General features: G+C 42.0%; 1 protein-coding gene across 5 annotated transcripts in view; it reads right to left on the bottom strand.

Moving 5' to 3' along the window:
• Positions 1-24179, bottom strand: part of CNTN1 (contactin 1) — a 484199-nt gene that overhangs the window by 2880 nt on the left and 457140 nt on the right. Inside the window, exon 26 of one of the 5 annotated variants that reach the window (XM_029058335.2) lies at positions 20209-20304. The exons of 3 other annotated variants lie outside the window; for them this stretch is intronic. In XM_029058335.2, the coding sequence (XP_028914168.1) occupies positions 20234-20304 (71 nt within the window). In that variant the 3' untranslated portion in view covers positions 20209-20233. The remainder of the gene's footprint in view (positions 1-20208; positions 20305-24179) is intronic. One more of the 5 variants, XM_029058336.2, reaches the window with a different exon arrangement.

Raw genomic sequence — 24179 nt, 5'->3', positions numbered from 1 at the left:
TCACTGACTGACTAAATTTGCATTTCCCCAGACTTCCGCTTCACTCTCTTCTGTCACCTATGCACTTAATTCCCTACCTCCTAAGTCATTAGGCACTTAGCCCAGCTCCTCGCACCTAGTGTGGTATTTGTTTAACACTATGTGCCAGGTATTGTTCTAAGTGCTGTGGTAGATACAACATAATAGAGTTGGACACAGTCCCTGTCCCACTTAGGGCTCCCAGTCTTAATCCCCATTTTACAGATAAAGGAACTGAGGTACAGAGAAGTTAGGTGATTTACCCAAGATCACACTACAGACAAGTGGCAGAACTGGGATTAGAATTCACATCCTTCTGTCTTCCAGGCCGATGCTCTTTCCACTAAGCCACGCTGCTTGTATAACTCATTCCTCCATTCATTAATTCAACTGTACTTATTGAGTGCTTACTATGTGTAGATCACTGTACTAATAATAATGTTGGTATTTGTTAAGCGTTTACTATGTGCCGAGCACTGTTCTAAGTGCTGGGGGAGATACAGGGTAATCAGGTTGTTCCCACGTAAGGCTCACAGTTAATCCCCATTTTACAGATTAGGGAACTGAGACACAGAGAGGTTACGTGATTTGCCCAAAGTCACACAGCTGACAAGTGGCAGAGCCGGGAGTCGAACCCATGACCTATGACTCTGAAGCCCAGACTCTTTCCACTGAGCCACGCTGCTTCCCAAAGAACAATAAACAGACAAATTCCCTGCCCGCAACGGGCCCACAGTCTACAGATAACAGGGGTATTTGTTAAGCGCTCACTATGTGCCAGGCACTGTTCTAAGCGCTGGAATGGATGCAAGCAAATCGAGTTGGACACAGACCCTGTCCCACATGGGGCTCACATTCCAAACTTAGTGCTTGGAATGTACATTCGGCAACAGATAGAGGCAATCCCTGCCCAACAACGGGCTCACAGTCTAAACGGGGGAGACAGACAACAAAACAAAGCAGATAGGCATCAATACCATCAAGATAAATTGAATCACAGATATATACACATCATTAATAGAGTAATAAATAATATATATATATATATATATATACATATGTACAAGTGCTGTGGGAAGGTGAAGGGGGCAAAGCAGAGGGAGGGAGTAGGGGGAATGGGGAGGGCAGGAGGGACAGAAGGAAAGGGAGGGCTCAGTCTGGGGGGAAGGCTGTTTTATATTCTGTTACCTCCCTTACCTATAATTTATTTTAATGTCTGTCTCTCCCCCTAGATGGTAAGCTCCTTGAGGGCAGAGATCAGTCTATTAATTCTATTTTACTCAACCAAGTGTTTAGTACCGTGGTCTGCACGGAGTAAGCACTCAAATCACGACTGATTGATTGATAACCGATTCACGGATATATGGCACTGCATTTTTTTATTCTTCATTCATGTTGTATGCATATCAGGATCTGCGATGTCATATTCTTACAGGAATGCTAGTATTTAAGAATAAACAGTGTCCGGAATAAAATGGAATTTTATATTTTGCTTCCATTTGGGAAGAAGGTTCTCCTAAAACAAACTGCGGAGTATCAAAACTATGGCAACATTCTATCAAGAATCTTTAATAGTTTGTTAGTTTTACCCAAATTAGTATTTTATGATTAAGAAAAAAATTTAATTCCCCTCAAATATATCGAAAGGTAGAATTTTGCTTTGATTTTTAGGTTATAAAACAATCCAAAAAATCATCCTAAAATGCAGAAGGTCATGAATCTCAAATTCATTTCCCACTTATTGGTTCACCAATTTAGCCCAGCTCCAATTTGCTGGGAAATAAGAAGTAAGCCCTGGTGAATGAAGATGATCTGATCCTGACTGATCAGAGACTATCTCCCTCCTACTATTCCTCTCCAAACTCCTTGAGCAAGTTGTCTACACCTACTGTCCCAAATTCCTCTCCTTCAATTCTCCCCTTGACCCCCTCCATTCTGGCTTCCATCCCCTTCACTCCACAAAACCTGCCCTTTCAAAAGTCACCAATGATCTCTTTCTTGCCAATATCCATGGCTTACTGTCCAATCCTAATCCTTTTTGACCTCTCGACACTGCCTTCGACACTGTGGACCATCCTCTTCTTCTGGAAACATTATCCAACCTTGGCTTCACTGACACTGTCCTCTTCTGGTTCTCCTCATCTCTCTGGATGTTCATTCTCAGTCTCCTTCTTGGGCTCCTCCTCTTTCTCTACACCCTAACTGTGGGGATACCTCAAGTTCAGTTCTGGATCCCCTTCTATTCTCCATCTACTCCCATTCCACTGGAGAACTCATTCCCTCCCAAGGCTTCAGCTATTACCTATATGCGGACGATACCCAAATCTACATTTCCAGCTTGGAGCTCTCTCTATCTCTATAGTCTCATTAATTAATTTATTCATTCTGTCATATTTATTAGGTGCTTACTGTGTGCAGAGAACTGTACTAATCGCTTGGGAATGTACAATAAAACAATGAAGAGTGACAATCCCTGTCCACAAAAAACTCATTGTCTAGAGCGGCGGAAGCAGACGTCAGTACAAATAGATATCAATATAAATAAATAAAATAACAGATATACACATAAGTGCTATGGGGCTGGGAAGGGGGGTGGAAGAGCAAAGGGAACAAGTAAGGGAGACTCAAGGGAATGGGAGATAAGGAAAAGTTGGGCTTAGTCTGGGAAGGCTTCTTGAAGGAGATGTGCCTTCAATAAGGCTTTGAAGAAAGGGAGAGTAATTGTCTGGTGGATTTGAGGAACGAGGGAATTCCAGACCACTAGTAGGATGTAGGTCAGGGGTTGGAGCAAGACAGGCCAGATCAAGGTACAATGAGAAGATTAGCACCAGAGGAGTGAATTGTGTGGGCTCGGTTGTAGAAGGAGAGAAGTGAGGTGAGGTTGAAGGGGCAAGATGATGGAGTATTTTAAAGCTAATGGTGAGGAGTTTTTGTTTGATACAGAGGTGGATAGGCAACCACAGGAGATTTTTGAGGAGGGTGGTGACATGTCCTGAATGCTTTTGTAGAAAGATGATCCAGAGTTTAGTATGGATGGCAGTAGGGAGACACAGGGGGTTGGGTGGTGAGCAAGTAGGCTGATGCTGTAATCCAGGCAGGATAGGATGAGTGCTGTAGCAGTTTGGATGGAGAGGAAGGGGTGGATTTTAGCAATGCTGTGAAGGTGGGACTGACAGGATTTGGTGATGGATTGAATATGTGGGTTGAATGAGAGAAAGGAGTCAAGGATAACACCAAGGTTATCCTAAAACAAACTGTGGCATATCAAAACTATAGCAACATTCAATCAAGAATCTTTAATAGTTTGTTAGTTAGGCTTGTGATATCACAAGGATGGTAATGCCTTCTACAGTGACAGGAAAGTCTGGGTGAGACGAAGGTTTAGGTGGCAAGATGAGGAACTCCATTTTGGACATGTTAAGTTTTAGGTGACAGGAGGACATCCAAGTAGAGATGTCGTGAAGGCAGGAGGAGATGCGAGCCTAGAGAGGGAGAGAGATATGGGGAGGTGATGGAGATTTAGGCATGCTCTGCATAGAGATGGTAGTTGAAGCTGTGGGAGTGAATGAGTTCTCCAAGGTAATGAGTATAGATGGAGAATGGAAGGGAATCGAGAACTGAACCTTGAGGGAGACCCCACAGTTAGGGGGTGGGAGGCAGAGGAGGAGCCCACGAGGGAGACTGAGAATGAATGGCCAGAGAGAAAAGAGGAGAACTAGGAGAGCATGGAGTCAGTGAAACCAAGGTTTGATAACATTTCCAAACGTAGGGAGTGGTTCACAGTGTCAAAGGAAGCTGAGAGGTTAAGGAGGATTAGGATGGAGTAGGAACTGTTGGATTTGTCAAGAAGGAGGTCATTGGTGACCTTTGAGAGGGTGGTTTCAATGGAGTGAACGGGACAGAAACCAGATTGGAAGGGATCCAGGAGAGAACTGGAGGAGAGGAATTTGAGACAGTCGGTGTAAACTTGCTTCAGGAGTTTGGAGAGGAAAGGTAGGAGGGAGAGGGGGTGATAATTTGAGGGAGCTGTGGGGTGAAGGAAGAGTTTTTTTACGATGGGATTGACATGGGCATGTTTGAAGGCAGTGGGGAAGAAGCCATTGGAGAGTGAATGGTTGAAGATTGCTATTAGGAGGGGAAGGAGAAAGGGGGCAAGAGTTTTTATAAGATGCAAAGGAATGGGGTCCAATGTGCATAAGAAGAGGGTGGCATTTGAGAGGAGGCAGGAGATCTCCTCTAGAGATACTGCTGGGAAGGATGGGAAAGTTGAGAGGAGGCTGGGAGGGGAGGGTTTGTGGAGGGGAAGGGATGATTTTAGGGAGCTCACACCTGATGTTGTTAACTATGTCGCCACGATCCACCCTTTCCTCTCCACCCAAACGGCTACCTTACTGCTAAAGGCTCTCGTAATATCCCGGCTAGACTACTGTCAGCCTTCTCTCTGATCTCCCTTCCTCCTCTCTCCCCGCACCAGTCTATTCTTCACTCCACTGCCCGGCTCATCTTCCTGCACAAACGCTCTGGGCATGTCACTCCCCTTCTTAAAACCTCCAGTGGTTGCCTAATCAACCTCCTGCACAAAACAAAAATCTTCTCACTCTAGGCTCAAGGCTCTCCATCACCTTGCCCCTTCCTACCTCTCCTCCCTTCTCTCTTTCTACTGCCACCCCGCCCGCCTCCGCTCTCTGCCGCCTCGCTCGTCTCGCCTATACCGCCGTCGACCCTTGGACCACATCCTCCCACGGTCCTGGAACGCCCTCCCTCCTCACCTCTGCCCAAAACTAATTCTCGTCCCCTCTCAAATCCCTACTTAAGCTCACCTCCTCAGAGGCCTTCCCAGACTGAGCTCTACCCCCCTTCACCTTTCCCGCAACTAAAAGCCTCTTGCTCCCCTCTTTCCCTCTGGCTCCTCCAGCCTCCCGTCCCCTCCCTCAGCACTGTACTTCTGTCCCGCCTCAACTGGTATATATCTCCATCAACCCCTATTATTTTGTTAAATGAGATGTCCATCTCCCTGATTCTATTTATTTGCTATTGTTTTAATGAGATGTTCTTTCCTTGACTTTATTAATTGCCATTGTTCTTGTCTGTCTCCCCCGATTAGACTGTAAGCCCGTCAAAGGCAGGGACTGTCTCTATCTGTTGCCGATTTGTACATTCCAAGCGCTTAATATGGTGCTCTGCACATAGTAAGCACTCAATAAATACTATTGAATGAATGAATGAATAACTTTCTTAATAAAGCAAATGGCCAGGTCACTGGGGCAAAAGAAGGGGGAGGCGGGGGGGGCAGGGGCCTGAGGAGAGAGTTAAATGTCTGGAACAACTGGCGAGGGTGATGGGCGTGGGTGTCAGTAAGGAAAGAGAAAAAGTTTAGCCTGCCAGAGGAGAGGGCAGAGTTAAAGCAAGGAAAGATAAACTTGAAGTGGACAAGGTCAGGCTGATAGATAGATTTTGGCCAGTGGCAGCCTGCGGCTCGAGTACAGGAGTGAAGGAGGTGGACAATGCAGGTGATCCAGGGTTGTGGGTTAGTGGTATGAGGGTGACGAAGGGATAGGGGAGCGAGTGAGTAGAGTTCAGTAGAGAGGGTGGTGTTGAGAACCTCTATTAGTTCACCAAGAGTGGGTAGATTGGGTAAGGAGGCTAAATGGGGTGTGGTGAGTTGAGAGAGTTGGATGGGATTGAGAGATCAGAGATCTTTGTGTGGGAATAGCAAAGAATTATGGGGAGGAAGAATGTGGGAGAAGGTTGTGGTCAGAGAGAGGGATTTCAGAGTTGGTGAGGGTAGAGATGTACAGTGGTTAGAGATGATGAGCTCGAGTGTGAGTCCAAGTTGGCAAATGGGGTGGTGGGGTGGAGCAAGAGGTCGTCGGAGTTTAGGACTGATAGAAGGAGGGTGGCAGAGGGTCAACTCCTGTGGTTGCTCATCCACCTCCACACCTAACTAGAACTCCTCACCATTACAGCAGTCAATCACCTTGGTCCCTCCTACCTCACCTCGCTACTCACCTACTACAACCCAGCCCACACACTTCATTCCTCTAATGCTACCCTAATTACTGTGCCTCAACCTCCTCTATCTCCCTCACCCTCATCCTGCTGACAATTACTTTCCCCTAGTTCAAAGACTTATGGAAGGCGCATCTCCTCCAGAAGCCGCCCTTTCTTCTTCTCCCACTCCCTTTTACTCCCCCGATTTGCTTCCACTGTTCATCCTCCCTCTCAGTCCCACAGTACTTGCATACATATCTGTAATTGTTTAATTTATATTAATCTCCGTTTCTCCATCTAGACTGTAAGCTTGTTGTCAGCAGGGAATGTGAATGTGTCTATTGTATTGTACTCTCCCAAGCTCTTTGTAGAGTGCTCTGCACACAGTAAGCACTCAATAAATACAATTGAATGAATGAGTGAATGAATGACTGACAGCTATCTCGATAGGTCAAATATAATCTCCAGTTGTTAAAAAAAGAGTATTAATCTCTTTCTATGGGGGAGGGCTGCTGACAATAGCAGGAGAATACTGGGGCAGGTAAAGCTCCTGAATCAGAACCTGTCAATTATTCAGAGGTCCTAAGGACAGAGCTCCTGAGAGGGTCTCAAAGGTGAGCCTAATAATACTTCGCTCCAAGATTTTCAATCCCATTGCCAATGCAATTCTGCTCTCTAATCAAGCCAGCCTCCTTAATATGTTTTGTTTTTATTTCTACCGCTACTGATCTGTGGCTCACACCCCCTTTGCCCTGAAATTTCCTTTCCCTTCTCATCATGCAGACCTTTGATCACCTGATCTTCAAAGCTCTCTAAATCCATATCTCCTCCCAGAGGCCTTCCTTGATTAATCTCATATCTTCTCCCCTATTTCCCCCCTACTGCTGAAGCTTCCTATCATCTCAGCCCTTGGTACACTGAGAACTCAGAATAGCATCTATCTATCTATCTATCTAGCTAGCTAGCTAGCTCTCTTTCTCTCTCTCTCTCTCTCTCTCTCTCTCTCTCTCTCTCTCTATGTACATGTATATCTTTATACCATATTACTTTCTTCTCACTGCATTTTATATTAGTATCAGTCCGTCTCACACTAGGTTGTAAACTCCAACTCTTTAGCACAATGTGTTGAACAGAATAGGTGTGTGTATGTATGAAGCTCACCCAGGACCATATGTGTGACTTAAAAGTCAGTCAGTCAATCATATATATTATGTGCTTTCTGTGTGCAGAGCAGTGTACTAAGCACTTGGGAGAGTACCATATAACAATGAACAGACACATCCCCTGCCCACAAGAAGCTTATGGCCTAGAGGCATCTTACAGTCTAGAGGAAAGGCCAAGGTGGGATCAGGTGGGATCCCACAATCCAGGCCACACAAAAAGGATGTCCCTTCTTGCAATATTGTGCTTAATCAAGGGAGAATTCTAACACTCCTAACTTGTCTCTCCATATCGCTATTTTTCCTTCTATTAACCCATTATGGATTACGTATTTGGCCCTTTGTTCAAGCAAAGATTTCTTCTAACATACGTATAATGAATAATAATACAATATGATGTATTAGTCAAATGCTTACTATGTGTCAAACACTGTTCTAAGCACTGGGGGAGATACAAGGTAATCAGGTTGTCCTACATGAGGCTCACAGACCTAATCCCCATTTTACAGATGAGGTAACTGAGGCACAGAGAGCAAAGTGTCTTGCCCACAGTCACACAGCTGACAAGTGGTAGAGCCGGGATTAGAACACATGACCTCTGACTCCCGAGCCCATCCTCTTTCCATAAGCCACGTTGCTTCTTGTGACATGAAATGAAACAACATGATATCAAGGTGTCAACCTAATTCAGATTTAGTGAGAGGTCTAAGTGTTTCCTTCATCAGCTCAGCTGTTCCTGAACAACAATCCATCCTGACTTTACCCACAAAACCATGGATCTTACCAACAATGAGAGGAAATGTTGAATGCACAAAGTTTTCTTCAAAATGTATGAGGCCGCACCAAAACAAGAGCAATTTTGGAGCCTGCCAGACAGAAGGAAATCTCTCTGATTAGCTGCAGACCTGATGTAGAATACAAAGGCTTATAGGCATGGCTGGGAATGTTCTGCTTCCACTAAGAAAATGACTTGAAAGAATTAGCTCTGGGGAAAACAAACGCTCAAATCCTTTGACAGTTTCTACTCTGTGGAAATAAAAGGCTAAGACACTTATTTTTGTGAGCTTGCTTCTAAAATGTCAGGCCATATACATTACAAATTGAACTAACATGTAAAATAAGATTACTGGTTGTGGGAACAATAATAATCATTCATTCATTCATTCATTCATTCATTCATTCATGCATTCATTCATTAGTATTTATTGAGTGCTTACTATGTGCAGAGCACTATACTAAGCACTTGGAATGTACAATTCCACAACAGATAGAGACAATCCCTGCCCAATGACGGGCTCATGTTAAGCACTTACTATACGCCCAACTCTCTATCAAGTGCTGGGGTAGATACATGATCATCCAGGCGGGCCCTGTCCCTGCCTACTCAGTGCTCACGATGTAAGTGGGTGGGGAGAACAGGAATTGAATCCCCAATTTATAGATGAGGAAACTGAGGCACAGAGAAGTCAAGTGACTGGCCCAAGGTCACGCAACAGGCAGGTGGCAAAGCTGGGTTTAGGACTCAGGTCCTCTAACTTGGAGGCTTTGGCCACCTGGCCATGCTGCTTCTCAAATCAAACATTGCTCACCTACGTGCAGTATCTAATTTCAGAGACTTATTTACTTCTATTTTATAGAGTACAGTGAATCAAAGAACATTGTCATTGCTGAGCAGTGTGGCCTAGAGGAAAGAGCCTGGGAGTCAGAAGGTCATGCGTTCTAATCGTAGCTCTATCACTTGTCTGCTCTGTGACCTTGGGCAAGTCACTTCACTTCTCTGGGCCTCTGTTACCTCATCTATAAAATGGGGATTAAGACTGTGGGCCCTATGTGGGACAGGGACTGTTGTCTAACTTGATTATATTGTATCTACCCCAGCGCTTAGAGCAGTGCCAAGCACATAGTAATTAGGAAATTCCACTATTATCATTATTATTATTATCTAATAATAATAATAATAATGTTGGTATTTGTTAAGCACTTACTATGTGCCGAGCACTGTTCTAAGCACTGGGGTAGACACAGGGGAATCAGGATGTCCCACATGGGGCTCACAGTCTTAATCCCCATTTTACAGATGAGGTAACTCAGGCACAGAGAAGTTAAGTGACTTGCCCACAGTCACATAGCTGACAAGTGGCAGAGCTGGGATTCGAACTCATGCCCTATGACTCCAAAGCCTATGCTCTTTCCACTGAGCCACGCTGCTTCCCAGTCTGCCGCTGTCATCACAGTCCCTATATAGCCAGATAGAGGGTAATAATAATGATGTTCTTTTTTAATCACTTACTATATGCCCAGCACTGTGGTAAATACTGGATAAATACAAGATGATAGGACAATCTCTTCCCAATATAGCATTCTCAGTCTACCAACATAGGGAAAACAGGTATTTTATCCCCATCTTTCAAATGAGGAAACTGGAGCACAGGGAATGCAAGTGACTTGGCCAAGGTCACACAATAGGCTAGTGGTTAATCTGAGACTAGAATATGGGACTTCTCACTCCCAGTCCCATGCTTCTTCCACTAGAGCACTCTGACTCTGAACATATAGTTACGTGGATTACACATTTCATGATTAGGCTGACCAAATATCTTTCGTTAAAAACTGGGATGCCCTCCCAAGCCTATCCCCTTTGGACAGAGAACGTGTCTACCAATTCTACTCTATTGTACTCTCCCAAGTGCTTAGTGCTCTGCACACAATAAGTGCTCAATAAATCAGACTGATTGACTAATGATGGTGAGAATAGGAGGTAGTTTGAAAGGGAAGGAGACCCTCTGGGTCATCCATAGTGAAAGTTCCCCAATGCCCCGGGGCCAAACCTGAAATGTTCCAAATATTCTCCAGTCCAGATACGGAGGTCCAAGCTTTGAAAATGAAGAAAAGTGTCTGCCTTGGCAGCGTTGGTTCACGGTAAAGTGGTCAGTTTGGCCAGGAGAGTCCCAATTCTTGGACACTTATAGACTTCTGCATGAGCCAGGACAGCTTTCACTGAACTATCTGATCATAATAATAATGGCATTTGTTAAGTGCTTACTATGTGTGAAGCACTGTTCTAAGCGCTGGAGAGAATACAAGGTGATCAGGTTGCCCCACGTGGGGCTCACAGTCTTCATCCCCATTTTACAGAAGAGGGAACTGAGGCACAGAGAAGTTAAGCGACTTGCCCAAAGTCACACAGCTGACAAGTGTCTGTATGACAAGCTGTGTGACAAGCGGCTGAGCCGGGATTTGAGCCCCCGACCTCTGACTCTCAAGTCCGTGCAAATCTACCCCTCCTCTTGTCTTGAAGTTGTTTCCTTTGTCTCTCAGCCACTCTCAAGTCATATTCTCTGCCTCGATTCTGGAAGGTTTAAAAGTTGTGTTTAAGAGACTGTGAGCTCCTCTTGGGACTGAGTCTGTAACCAACCTGGTTAACTTCTTACTACCCTAGAGTTTAGTACAGTGCTTGGTGCATAATTACTAATGACTATTCAGTCAGTCAGTTATCATAGGATTTTCAGCAACTAAAATTGAAATGTACCATGTGTTCAGATTCAGCAAACCAAAAGAAGCAGCATGGCGTAGTGGATAGAGCATGAGCCTGGGAGACAGAGGGTCATGGCTTCTAATTCCAGCTCCATCACCTGTCTGCTGTGTGACCTTGGGCAAGTCACTTCACTTCTCTGGGCCTCAGTTACCTCATCTATGAAATGGGGGTTGAGACTGTGAGCTCCAGGTGGGACAGGGACTGAGTCCAACCTGATTTGCTTATAATAATAATAATGTTGGTATTTGTTAAGCACTTACTATGTGCAGAGCACTGTTCTAAGCGCTGGGGTAGATACAGGGTCATCAGGTTGTCCCACGTGAGGCTCATAGTTAATCCCCATTTTACAGATGAGGTAACTGAGGCACAGAGAAGTTAAGTGACTTGCCCACAGTCACACAGCTGACAAATGGCAGAACCGGGATGCCCCTCCAGAGCTTAGTACAGTGCCTGACGCATAGTAAGCCCTTAACAAATACAATAGTAATAAAAAGTGTTAGGTTCATTTCTTAAAATGAAGATGAAGGATCTTTTCATCCTTGAAGTCACTTTCAAATTATTTAATTAAATTACAATTGTTGATCAATTATTGTTTTTCTTCAAAAGTAGAACAAAGGTAAAATGGTAAAAAATATGCTTAGAGGATAAGCACAAACACTGAAATTAAGGGTTTAAAATTGCTTTGAGACTTTTTTATAGAAATATGTAGACAACTGGTCTTCAATGAATAAAAAGACAATCTCAGGAATTTAGGGATCCTACATTTTAAATTACTTTAAATCATAATGCAACTGGCTTTCTAATGTATCCCTGGAATGTGACAGAGGATGGAAATCATAGACCACAATTACATAAGCCCAGGGCTATTAAAAATTGAGTCCAACACAGATAAACATGAAGTGTTTATTTCAAATGAATTAGATATCCTGATACTGAGGCCACAAATTAAACAAATGAAATTTTGTTTGGTTTTCTGACTAAAAGGGAGACCCCAAATGACATATGCACTTGGCTAAGTTTCTTTTTGTGGCTATACTTTCTAGTGCCATCCCACAGCTTCAGACGAAAATACAACTGTGTGTTCATAATTGATGTTATTAGTGGTGAGAGGACAGAGCTTCTTAGAAACCACGAAGTGATTCACAAACAGACAAAGATATCCAGTTCACACACATTATTTTAAATTAGATCAAATATTGACAGTACATTTGATAACTGTTTGAAACGCAACGCAAACCAGAATCTTGGCATATACGATATATCTACATTTCAAAGATAAAGGTAAGTTCTTTAACTTGACTCATTAGAAGAACTCAGTTTAGGGATATTCAGTATCCCTAAAGTCAAGAATTTTCCCCTCTTTCATTGTTCCACTGAATAGTTTGGTGATATACCTTGCGATTAACTGAGCTATTGCTCTCTACATTGGGCATACTTTTTGCAACGTACCAAACGGTCCTTTGGTGATCTAAAAGCGTTAGTGCTTTTCCCAAAGTGCCAAGTTCCTTAACTTCTCCTGTGCCTTAGTTACCTCATCTGTAAAATGGGAATCAAGACTGTGAGCCCTGTGTGGGATGGGGACTGTGCCTAATCTGATTAGCTTAAATCAAACCCCAGTGCTTACTACAGTGCCCGGCACATAGTAAGTTCTTAACAAATACCAGGAAAAACAAGGAAAATGCACAAGGAAAGGTACAAGTTAAAGGGACAGCCAGGCTGCCTGCATTAAGTGGGCACGAATGAGCAGTGCAGAGAGTTTTAGAGAGTTGTAAAGTGGTCATTCATTCATTCATTCATTCATTCAATCGTATTTATTGAGCGCTTACTGTATGCAGATCACTGTACTAAGCACTGGAATGTACAGTTCGGCAACAGATAGAGACAATCCCTGCCCAACAACGGGCTCGCAGTCTAAATAGGGGAGGCAGATAGGAAAACAAAACAAGCAGAATTGAAGCCTGAGGCCCAGCTGAGAGCAATTTTGAGGACTCACGATCAGTTTGGTCGGAGCAGTGGGGATGGAGTGTGTGTGGCAAGTGGGGACTGGGGGTGTGGGAGGAGAGAGGTGGGGAATGGAGAGAGGCGGAAGAATCACAGTGGCCAAACTGAGAACAGTAGTAGTGGTTTGTTGATATTTAGAAAGATGTTTGGAAGGAGTGGAAGTTGATACTATCTGCTCTCCACAAAATCAAAGGAACATCTTCTTCAGAGATAGGCCTGGTGTCCAGCCCTAGTTTAGCATCATTTCTGGAATTCATACCTACCACAGTCTTTCTTTGAATTGTTCTACATTGTTTATAGCAGCTCTTGTGCATACCTTATGTCTCATGAATATGCCAATAAGAGAATTTGTTGAGTTGCTGGGCAAACATATTCATATTTTGTCATACTTCCACTAACTATATTTGACAATAATCAGTAAAGATAAAAATTCATTAAAAGGCTAGTAGTATGTCTGTTAGAATCTTGGGTCGTTTCTTTACACCCCACTACAATCCACTAATCTTCCTAGTCCTCCTCACTTGGCAATCCTGAACCTATATGCCAAACAAAATATTTTTTTCTCTTGGCTGTGGCATCTGGCTTGATGGCAGCTTCTATTGGCAAGGGCATTGATTTACTCATTATTGACTCTGGCTCTTTCAAAACCAGGGAGTGCCAAAATGACAATATGCCTTATACTCTGGGTAAGAGTGAGATAATCTTAAATACTGAGACTATCAATAGTTTGTCAGTAAGCATATGAGCCATCTTCTAGAAGCCTGCTAGCCAACACCCATGCAAATGTTGAAGAGAGGACATTTCTTTTGATAAAAACTCACAATAGGCATCATTCACTCTATTTTTTAAGATAAATTCCCTTAAACCAGAAATGGCTGAATTTCCTATATTAGTACTTTTAAACTTTTACCTTATTTTATGGGATGCAAATCCTAAAAATCAATGTTCATTTGATTATACAGGAATATGCAATATTGTGAAACGTCTTTTGGGGACCACTTTAGTACTGAGGAAAAGAGAACTTATCATCAAAAGTCATTTTAAACAATTTAAAATAAAAAGGGTGAAGGCGAATTGAGGAGGTTGTAGACTGTAAGCTAGTTGTGGGCAGGGAATGTCTCTGTTTATTGTTATAGTATTCTGTCCCAAGCTTATTACAGTGCTCTGCATACAGTAGGCACCCAATAAATATGATTGAATGAATGAAGTGTCATTTTTATCTCTGATAACTCTTCCTTGTCTCTGATGGGGTGATACAACTGTGTGGCTTAGTGGAAAGAGCATAGACCTGGGTGTCAGAGGACATGGGTTCTGTCCTCTTGTCTGCTGTGTGACCTTGGGCAAGCCACTTAACTTTTCTGTGCTTCATTGTTTTTCTGTGCTTCAAGAGAAGCAGCTTGGCACAGTTGGAATGAGCCCGGGCTTGGGAGTCAGAGGTAATGGGTTCAAATCATGGCTCAGCCACTTGTTTTTATTCATTGACCTCATTAAAAAAAATGGAGATTAAGAATGTGAACCCCATGTGTACAATCACTCATCATATTCCAGCTGGATTACTGCATCAGCCTCCTTTCTGACCTCCCAACCTCCTGTCTCTCTCCACTTCAGTCTATACTTCACTCTGCTGCCCGGATTATCTTTCCACAGAAACATTCTGGGCATATCAGCCCCACTCCTCAAAGATCTCCAGCCTATCAACCTCTGTATCAACCAAAATCTCCTATTAGCTTCAGAGCTCTCCATCACCTTGCCCCTTCTTACCTCACCTCTCTTCTGTCTTTCTACAGCCCAGCCTGCAAATATTCCTCCTCTGGTGCCATTAACTTTCTCACTGTGCCTCGTTCTCACCTGTCCCACCACTGACCACTGGTCCATGTCCTACCTCTGGCCTGGAATGCCCTCCCTCCTCAAATCTGCCCAACTAGCACACTTCCCCCCTTCAAAGCTCTACTCTCTCACCTCCTCCAGGAGGCCTTCCCAGGCTAAGGCCCCCTTTTCCTCTGCTCTCCTTCCCCTCCCCATCGCCCCGACTCGCTCCCTTTGCTCTACCCCCCCGCTCCACAGCACTTGTGTGTATGAACATACATATTTATAATTAAAATTCTGCTTTTTAATTAATGATGTGTATATATCTATAATTCTATTTATTTATAATGATACTACTAATGCCTGTTTACTTGTTGTGATGTCTGTCTCCCTCCTTCTAGACTGTGAACCCATTGTGGGCAGCTATTGTCTCTATTTGTTGCTGAATTGTACTTTCTAAGTGCTGAGTACACTGCTCTGCACGCAGTGAGCGCTCAATAAATACGATTGAATGAATGAATAAATTGAATGGATGGCAACCTGATTACCTTGTATCTATCCCAGAGCTTAGAACAGTGCTTGGCACATAGAAAGCACTTAACAAATACCATAATTATTATTCTTCATCCATGTTCTGCTAGTTTGATACACAGAAGTGGAGAAATCCCTAGTAAGGTGGTTGGCATTTGTTTGGACTTCTTTGGCATGTCATTTCACAATTTGTAGCATATGAAAGGATGAAACTTTTTTTAATTTGATTTTTTTTTTCTCTTTTGCATCTGATGTTTTAACTCTGGCTTTAGTCAAGCCAGCCTCTGAAGCCTTAATGACCTTGCACAGGGTCTCAATGTCCAGCAGGGAAACAGTCACTCAGAGAATGCCCTGTCACTGCAAATACTGGAAACTAGAGACCAGGTTCCACTCCAATTACCTTGTATCTCCCCCAGCACTTAATACAGTGCTTGGTACATAATAAGCATTTGACAAATATCATTATTATTATTACTATTATCACTCTAGTCAAATAGGTGTGTTGTAATGTTGCTTCAGAACTCCCTACTGGTTCATCATATTCCAGGATCCCAATATTGAACCCTAACGGTGACGTATAAACTGTCTTTGATTCTTTGACAGTGTTATTTTGAGCCTACCAGATCATCATCAGCACCACCACTGTAGTATTATGTGCTTACTTTATGCCAAGGACTTTATGTGCACCGGGATCGATACAAAATGATACATGAGAGAGTCCCAGGCTAAGCAGGAGGGAGAACAGCTATTTAATCCCCATTTTCCAGATGAGGAAACTGAGGAAGAGAGAAGTGAAGTCCCAAGGTTATACTGCGGATAACTGTGGCAGCTTAGAGTGGAGGTCATTCAATTACTATGCCAGTGTTTTTCCCACTAGACTGCCTGTCTAATCAGCAAATCTGTCATTGTTTAATTTAGGGGTCTGTCAAAATGGCTTCTATACGAAAAATTGAAAATAGTGTTCGTGATTGCAAACTGCTGTTTGGCACACGGATTATATATACCATTACTGTTTACCAATTTAGTTTACTGTTTAGTTTACCAATTTCAAGTCAGTTTTTCTTTTCCTTTCAGCTTCGATACCAATCTGGACAATGGCAGTGTCGGATCTAGACTGAGACTGATAGACAGCTTCCCTGAGAGCACATGACATATTTCTTGGCGCCTCTGAAATATGTCCATTCCTAGATATTTCCTTTTTCTTCATTATTGTTCACTATCAGGGAAGCATATAGGCTGATGATAAGGGTAGCCACAAATTTTGTTGAAAAAGCAAGGTCAAGGGCCATCGCCTGTTTTCTCCTTCTTCCAGGCAGAGATAAAGTGATTAAAACTTGGTTCTTAAATGCCCTGTTTGGTATCTTATAAGGCATCAAAAGGTTTCTACATCAAAAGGTTTCTTTGAAGATATTTACTATTTGCTACAATACCTGCAGGTCACTCACATCTTACACCAAACCAGACTAACTGTCCTGTCACCTAACTACAAGCTAACTTTCATTCCCTAATCATTTTTTTGCCATCATCATTGTCACGGCTGTTATGTCATGCGGGATTGGACTCTAGAAAAGTGGAAAGGCAGAAAAGAAATTCCTGTGACCCCTTTTCGCTTTCTCTCTTGTACTTCAGTTTGCTGGTTGAAGTGGGTGGGTGCTCCAAGATAAAGAGGTCCCTTTCTTTTCCTCATGGTATATGGGACTGAAACTGAAATCTGATATCCCAGGTTTGAGTCCTTTCTCTTCTCACTGAACACAAAAGGATTAAATATTTGTTTTATCTCCCTCTTAGACTGTGAGCCCTGTCTGGGACAGGGACTATATCCTCTCTGTTTATCTATTTCCTCCAGCATTTAGCACAATGCTTGGCATGCAGTTAGCACTTAACACATACCTCAATTATTATAATTCTTGTTATAACTAGTTGAATCTACTAATCCTCTTGCTCCCACTATTTGTCAATAGTTTTGATTTGTCCATCTACCTCATTAGTTTGTAGGGCTTGTGAGGGGAGGGACTGTATCTTTTACTTCTATTAAACTCTTTCAAGAGTTTAGGACAGTGCTCTCAACAGAGCAGGCACTCAATATGATTAATTGATTCCCAAACATCTGTTTACTTTGATAGAAACTCAATGCCATTATTTCTCCCTTCCCTTCCCAATGTTTATAAGAAGCCTCTGCTAAGTAAAGGTTAGGCTGACAGTACTTTCTGGAATTTTCCTATGCTTTGTCTTAATGGAATTGACATTACTGTTTTGCTTCAGTAAATCTGCTTAAAACATTCAACAGAAACTAAATATCTTCTTTCACACTGCAGAATTTTGCCTTGAGATGTAGGCTTCCTTTTTTTTTTTATAAAAGGGCATTTGTTAAGTGCTTACCATGTGCCAAGCACTGTACTAGGACTGGCATAGATACAAGATAATCATGATGGACACAGTCCGCATCCTACATAGGGCTCACAATCTTAATCCCCTTTTTACAGATGAGATTAATGAGGAATAGACAAGTTAAGTGACTTGCCCGAGGTCACTCAGCAGACAAGTGGGGGAGTTGGAATTAGAAACCAGGTCTTTCTGACTCCCAGGCCCAAGCACGATCCACCAGGCCATTTTGTCATATAAAAACGCATAACAAACTACCATTATTTATCAGTGTGATATGGATAAAGGCCAGGTGTACTATTCATAATATTGTATTTTCTTTCAGCGCATGTCATAAAAATGTCATTATGGTAGAGAGAGGCAAAAAGAGGTGATATGTGCTCAGTTTTTGAAGGTACTTTGGGATGTATTTAAAATGCTGCAACTAAAAGCAGATTATCCAAAAAATAATCTAGTTCTGGCTTCAACTAACGTAATTCCTAATCCTGTCTGCAGATATTAATAATAACATTTGGGGTATTTGTTAAGCACTTACTGTGTTCAGGCACTGTACTAAACACTGAGGTGGATAAAAGCAAATAGGGTTGGACAGAGTCCCTGTCCCACATGGGGCTCACTCTTTCAATCCCCATTTTACCAATGAGGTAAGTGAGACACAGAGGAGTGAAGTGATTTGCCCAAGGTCACAGAGCAGACAAGTGGTGGAACCAGAAATAGAACCCATGACTTTCTGACTCCCAGGCCTGTGCTCTATCCTCTATACCATGCTGCTTCTCAAGTATCTATGTTGATCTGGTGACAAGAACATTGCTTTGGAAATCAGGACACCTGGGGTCTAGTCTGGATGTGCCCGTTGAGGAATACCTGCTGGAGCTGTGCTGTCAATGGTGAGGGTGTCCGACAAAACCACCACCTAGGGGGTTCTGTGAAGTGGACAATGACAATAATAATAATGACAATCACAATCATGATATTTGTTAAAGGCTTACCATGTGTCAGGTACCCTACTACATGCTGTGGTGGATACAAGCAAATCAGGTTGGACACAGTCCCTATCCTCCATGGGGGCTCACAGTCTCAATCCCCATTTTACAGTTGAGGTAACTGAAGCACAGAGGAGTGAAGTGACTTGCCCAAGGTCACACAGCAGACAAGTGACGGAGCCGGGATTAGGACCCATGATCTTCTGACTCCCAGGTTCATTCTCTCAACCAAGGAGGAGTCCTTTTAAATGGATGATTGAAGTCTATTGTGGCTACTCAAGCAAGTGTCCACTGGACACTGACTCTATTGTGATCATTCTGGCCTTACTTTGCAACGTGATGCCCCTTGCCTGCCTCCTTCCTTACCACTCTCCTGCTCCAGTTGGAGTTCACTGACTGGCAAGTGGCACTGAGAAAACTAAGATCATTACACTTAAGTCTTTTGTACAGATTTTTGGTTCTTAAGTCTATATTTTTGGTTGTTGAATTTATCTCCTCCTTTACTTTTATAATCAATGGCCTTATAAAATTCACTATTTAATTTCTTAAAGCATCTTTTATTTTCATTACAACCCCATATCACTGTCATTTATTCATTCAATCAATCATACTTATTTAGCGCTTACTGTGTGCAGAGCACTGCACTAAGTGCTTATTTATACCAAGGTATGAAATAAATCACAAGAAAACCCACTGAACATCAGGATTGCATTCTAACATGTGCTTATCTTCTGGTTTTCTCCTCCACTCAGTTGGCAGTCTTACTCTAAATATCCTCAATGAGAAAATAACACCTCAAAATGCATACATTCCATAACCAAGCTTAAAATATCTTCTGAGCTTTTTTTACTTCTAGCCTGAACAAATGGTTGTTAATGGCTAGAGCCTCTGACATTTCCTGAATTGTCCTGTTTTCCAATCGTGTTTTTATTTTACTTCCATATTCTCTTCTCAAATCCCTCAGTAGAAATTTTATAAATCTAATGCTTTCATTTCCAAATGAGCATTTACTAGCTGAGGCAACATTTTTATTCAAGACTTATTCAAAATGTTTCCAACTAAGAAGACTCATATCAGCAAAGATAAGACCTGCCATTTGGCCTTGAGACATGTTTTCCCTTTCTAATCCACTGGCAATGAAACAAATGCTTTCAGTCATTTAGGTTGCTTCCAAGTAATGTATATTTAGATTTTCCTTTCACTTGGAAATTTTGAAAATGAAGCATAAACTCTTCCCTCTAGACTGTAAACTCATTGTGGGCAGGGAGTGTGTCTGTTATATTGCTGTGTTGTACTCTCGCAAGTGCTTAGTACAAGCTCTGCACACAGTAAGTGCTTGATAAATCAATCGATTGATTGATTATGACAGAAATGGCAATCTATCTCCTCTCACCCGGAATAACTACACATTCATGAGCCTGACATCAAACAGAAAAACACTTTAACAGCTGGTGTAACCCATCACTTTCAACACTATATTAATCTCTGAGTTGTTACTCTGAAACCTTCTTTAATAACTAGCATAGGTAGGGTGATTAGACATATGATGAAATATCAAGTCATATATGTGCTTTGGACATTCAGTGTTCACAAATTAAACATTTCACTCTGTTGTCCAGTTCCTTCACCAAGTCAGTTAAGATGATAGTTATCTTTTCATGTCCCCATTTGAACACTCTTAAGTAGCATAACTTTGACTCCAGCTCCAAACATTTTTCTACCTTTGTAGACAGTTACAACGATGCTTCCATTAGATTCAATTCTGCTCATCTACCGATTTGGGAGCCAAGAGCAAACTTACTTTCTCGAATTTCATTGGGGATTTCTTAAAAATCCACTTCTTCCTGTGGTTGTTCCTGTTTGTCCTGCTGGTTATCCTGCAAATCTACATTTCCTGCTGATGAGATGGAAGAAAGAGAAGGATTTGGTAATCATCTTGAGGCTAAGCCTATAAATGGGATTTGTGTGGAAACCAGATCAATCACTGTGGTAGAGGTGCCAGAAACTTCTTTTCTCATTTTCTCAGTTCCCTTAACCACTTTCTCCCCACTGCTATTCTGCCTTCATGTTTTGTGGCTTCTATTTTTTGTAAGCATTTTCAAATGAAAATGTTTTTTTCTTCATCCACTGTTTTTGGAGAAATTTTCAGATTGTTCCAACCAAGATGCCTTGCTTATTTTCTCAAGACTTGAAAATGGATTTTTGGTCCTTTCATTTTCTCAAAAAATACATAATCTTAAAGATAAATTGGCAGCCGTAGGTCTCAAAAGGGGACTTAAGTTACTATAGCTGGGTTTTCCAAAGAACTGAAAAGTTGAGAGGAAATATAAGAGTTTCCAAACATAAGAATGTTTTATTGGGAATAAAGGTTTGGGTATTTCAATTAACTAAATTTTAAAAAAGAACTGTGGAAATGGGCTTGTTTTTTGATGTGGGAACACTTCTCCACACCAAAGGCTATGGATCAGGTCACTTCAAAAATCTGGCAACTGTCCAGCTTGGGGTACAGGTTTGTTCACCGGGGTACCTGGAAAATCAATAGGCACCAACTAATGCAATTTGTGTTAATCTGGGCTGCACTGTGGCTCCTTACTTGCTTGGAACTCGGAACCAGCTCGCTGCTGTTCAGAGCCAGCTATGTGAGTGACAGACAGATGTGGAGGAATGTCTGCATCTCAAGTTCTTCTCCTCTCCTCCCCCTCCCTGAGACTCACAATGGAGCAGGATGACTCTTAGTGATGTTTTCCCATCTGGCCCATCTCTTTTTAGTTCCCGATATGTTTTTGACGGACAACGTTGCCCTTTGGATTTATCTGGATGTCTCCGAGTAAAACTATGCATGAAAACAAAGTATTTGATTTTAAAAACATCTGCCCGTGTAGATGTGGCCCTAGAGAACTCCATTATGGCTAAGTGCCACAGACACTTAAAGCACCTGGAGCTTAGTTATAAAGGTTTACAAAGATGAACTAAGGGGCATTCAACTTTGTGATGCTCCAATTAGCTCCTCGAAGGCAAAGATCATGTCTACTCACTCTACTGCATTCTACTTTCCTCAAGCACTTAGTACAGTGCTCTGCACATAGTAAATGCTCCATAAATACCGTTGATTGATTCAATCATTTCCCCAAAGGACTAAGTCACTGTATCCACAATAAGTCAGAAAAGAAAACCAACTGGATAAAATAATTTGGAAGACTTCAAGTGTAAAGTTATATCCTTCCATCACCTCTGTCGGTATCAATAATCTTTGCTATTTCCCAAAATAGGAGTTTCTTTTCTTTAGAAAGAAAATTTGCTAACTTGATTAACTCTCAACCTCCCTAAATAGTTGATGTTTGTCAGGGTTAGAAAGAGTGCTTATAATCGGTGATAACATCAAGGAAAATGAAATGCATATTAGTATGTTTGGTAAAAAAGATGAGCAACAGACACTGTAAAATTAAGGTAAAGCTGCATTATTTCTAAAATTGTTATTCTAAAACTATCTACCAAGCTTGAAAGAAGCAGCATATTAATATTTGCTCAGTCATACAGAATCTCAACACTCCAACAAACTCCTCAATGCAGAATATCTAGCTGTTTGTTTTATCACATTTTAGTGGTATTTGACGCTTGCAACAAACATCCTGCCTGTGATGAAATCCCAGATTTAAGAGATGACTTAGTATATCCCTTGTGAGATTTTGTTCCTAGTCTCCTTTGATCTTCAGGTGAAGCTCATATCAACTGCCAGGAGCTCTGGCCATAAATGCACATGAAATGTGTGGCTCAGTGGAAAGAGCATGGGCTTGGGAGTCAGAGGTTGTGAGTTTTAATCCCATGTCCGCCACTGATCAGCTGTGTGTCTTTGGGCAAGTCACTTAACTTCTCTGGGCCTCAGTTACCTCATCTGAGAAATGGTGATTAAGACTGTGAGCCCCGTGTGGGACAACCTGATTACCTTGCATCTACCCAGTGCTTAGAAGAGTGCTTGGCACATAGTAAGCGCTGAACAAATACCAACATTATTATTATATTAATTTATTAATACTGAGTGATTAATTTCAGCTTTTGCATTAATTTCATGAGATTAAGGCATTTCCCATCTTTAAGGCAAAGTAAATGATTCTGGGACAGAAACAATGCACCACATTTTCAGCAAGGTGGAAGATGCCTGTGGGATAGAATGGTTCCTTTCTATCAACTCTATACACATGAGGAAAAGGACAGTTAAGAGATCTACAATTGCTTTTAAAGCTAAAAGATGATCAGAACATATTGGCACATAAGCAGGGCTACTTTTCAGCCATCTAGTATGACCCCTGATGTGGAAAGAAGCATTTTGAAATTCTATGTTCTAGCTGTGACGACTCCTTGTTCTCTGAATGCTGCCTCTTCCTGAGGCTCTGGGTTTTTTGTGTTTTCTTTATGGTATTTGTTAAGCACTTTGTGCCAGGCACTGTACTAAGCACTGGGGTAGATACATGCTATTAGGTTGGACACAGGTCATGTCCCACATGGGCCTCACAGTGTAAATCACCATTTTACAAATGAGTTAACTGAGACCAGAGATGTTAAATGATTTGCCCAAGCAGATAAGTGGTGGAATCATAATTAGAACCCAGGTCCGCTGACTCTCAGGTCTGTGCTTTCTCTAAGTTGGGGACTGGGCAGCTTGGTTGTGTCCCTATTGGATATTGGGACTTCAAATGGGCCATCAACATGGGCTCCTCTGTAGCCAGTTACATTCTTGGACAGCTACTTCGAAGTTTAGATGTTCACTATGGGGAATTATTTAGTAGCACAGTTTGAGTTATTCAACGAAGCCATCCTTTCTTTAAGAAAATCACCCTTAAGAAAGTATTCACGTACTTGTATACGTATGCACTTATTTCTGAATGAATATCCTTGTTAAAATGTACTCTGAGACTTAAAGTGAATGTGAAATGTGCAAAAAAAAAAAATACTTTCCTGGAAACATCCTTATGTCCTCAAAAAGTAAAAGACAGAACTGTGCCTGGCATATAGTAAGCACCTAACAAATACCATAAGTATAATTACTAAATACAAATTTTTCCTGTGTTGAATTTCATCTTACATATGCAGAGATGCTCTGAAGAAATTTCAGAATTGTTTTCATGAAGGGAAAAGATAAGGATTAGAGAGTGCCACTGAGAATTCTGCATTTCTAATGAATACATTTGTGATTTAATACTTGGCCACTGTACCACGCTTTTTGGGTCTTAAGAATCAGATGGAAAATTTGACAAGGCAGCAGCAACAACAAACCCTTTTGAATAACTTAAGACATGCCATTACTGCATTAGACCAATGGTCCATCCAGGAACCCACTACTACGTTCAACAAATATTAGCAGGATGATTGGAGAAAGCCCAGAGTGGTTGATCTCCCTGACTTTCAGCTATTGCAGAGGGGAAATGTGCAATCTGACATCCCTAACTTTTCTTAATGGAAAGTGCACGGGCTTGAAAGTCCAAGGTCATGGGTTCTAATCCCGGCTCCGCCACTTAGCTGTGTGATTTTGGGCAAGTCACTTAGCTTCTCTGTGCCTCAGTTACCGCATCTGTAAAATGGGGATTAAAACTGAGCCCCACATCGGGACAACCCGATAACCCTGTAACTATACCAGTGTTTAGAATAGTGCTTGGCACATAGTCAGCTCTTAACAAATACCATCATTATTATTATCATTATTATTATTATGGACTATCATCATCATCAGTGGAATTTATTGAGCGCCTATGTTCAGAACACTGTACCAAGCACTTG

The sequence above is a fragment of the Ornithorhynchus anatinus genome, chromosome 2 (genome assembly GCF_004115215.2).
Source record: "Ornithorhynchus anatinus isolate Pmale09 chromosome 2, mOrnAna1.pri.v4, whole genome shotgun sequence".
Classification (NCBI taxonomy): domain Eukaryota; kingdom Metazoa; phylum Chordata; class Mammalia; order Monotremata; family Ornithorhynchidae; genus Ornithorhynchus; species Ornithorhynchus anatinus.
This window is presented reverse-complemented; position numbering and strand designations above follow the sequence as displayed.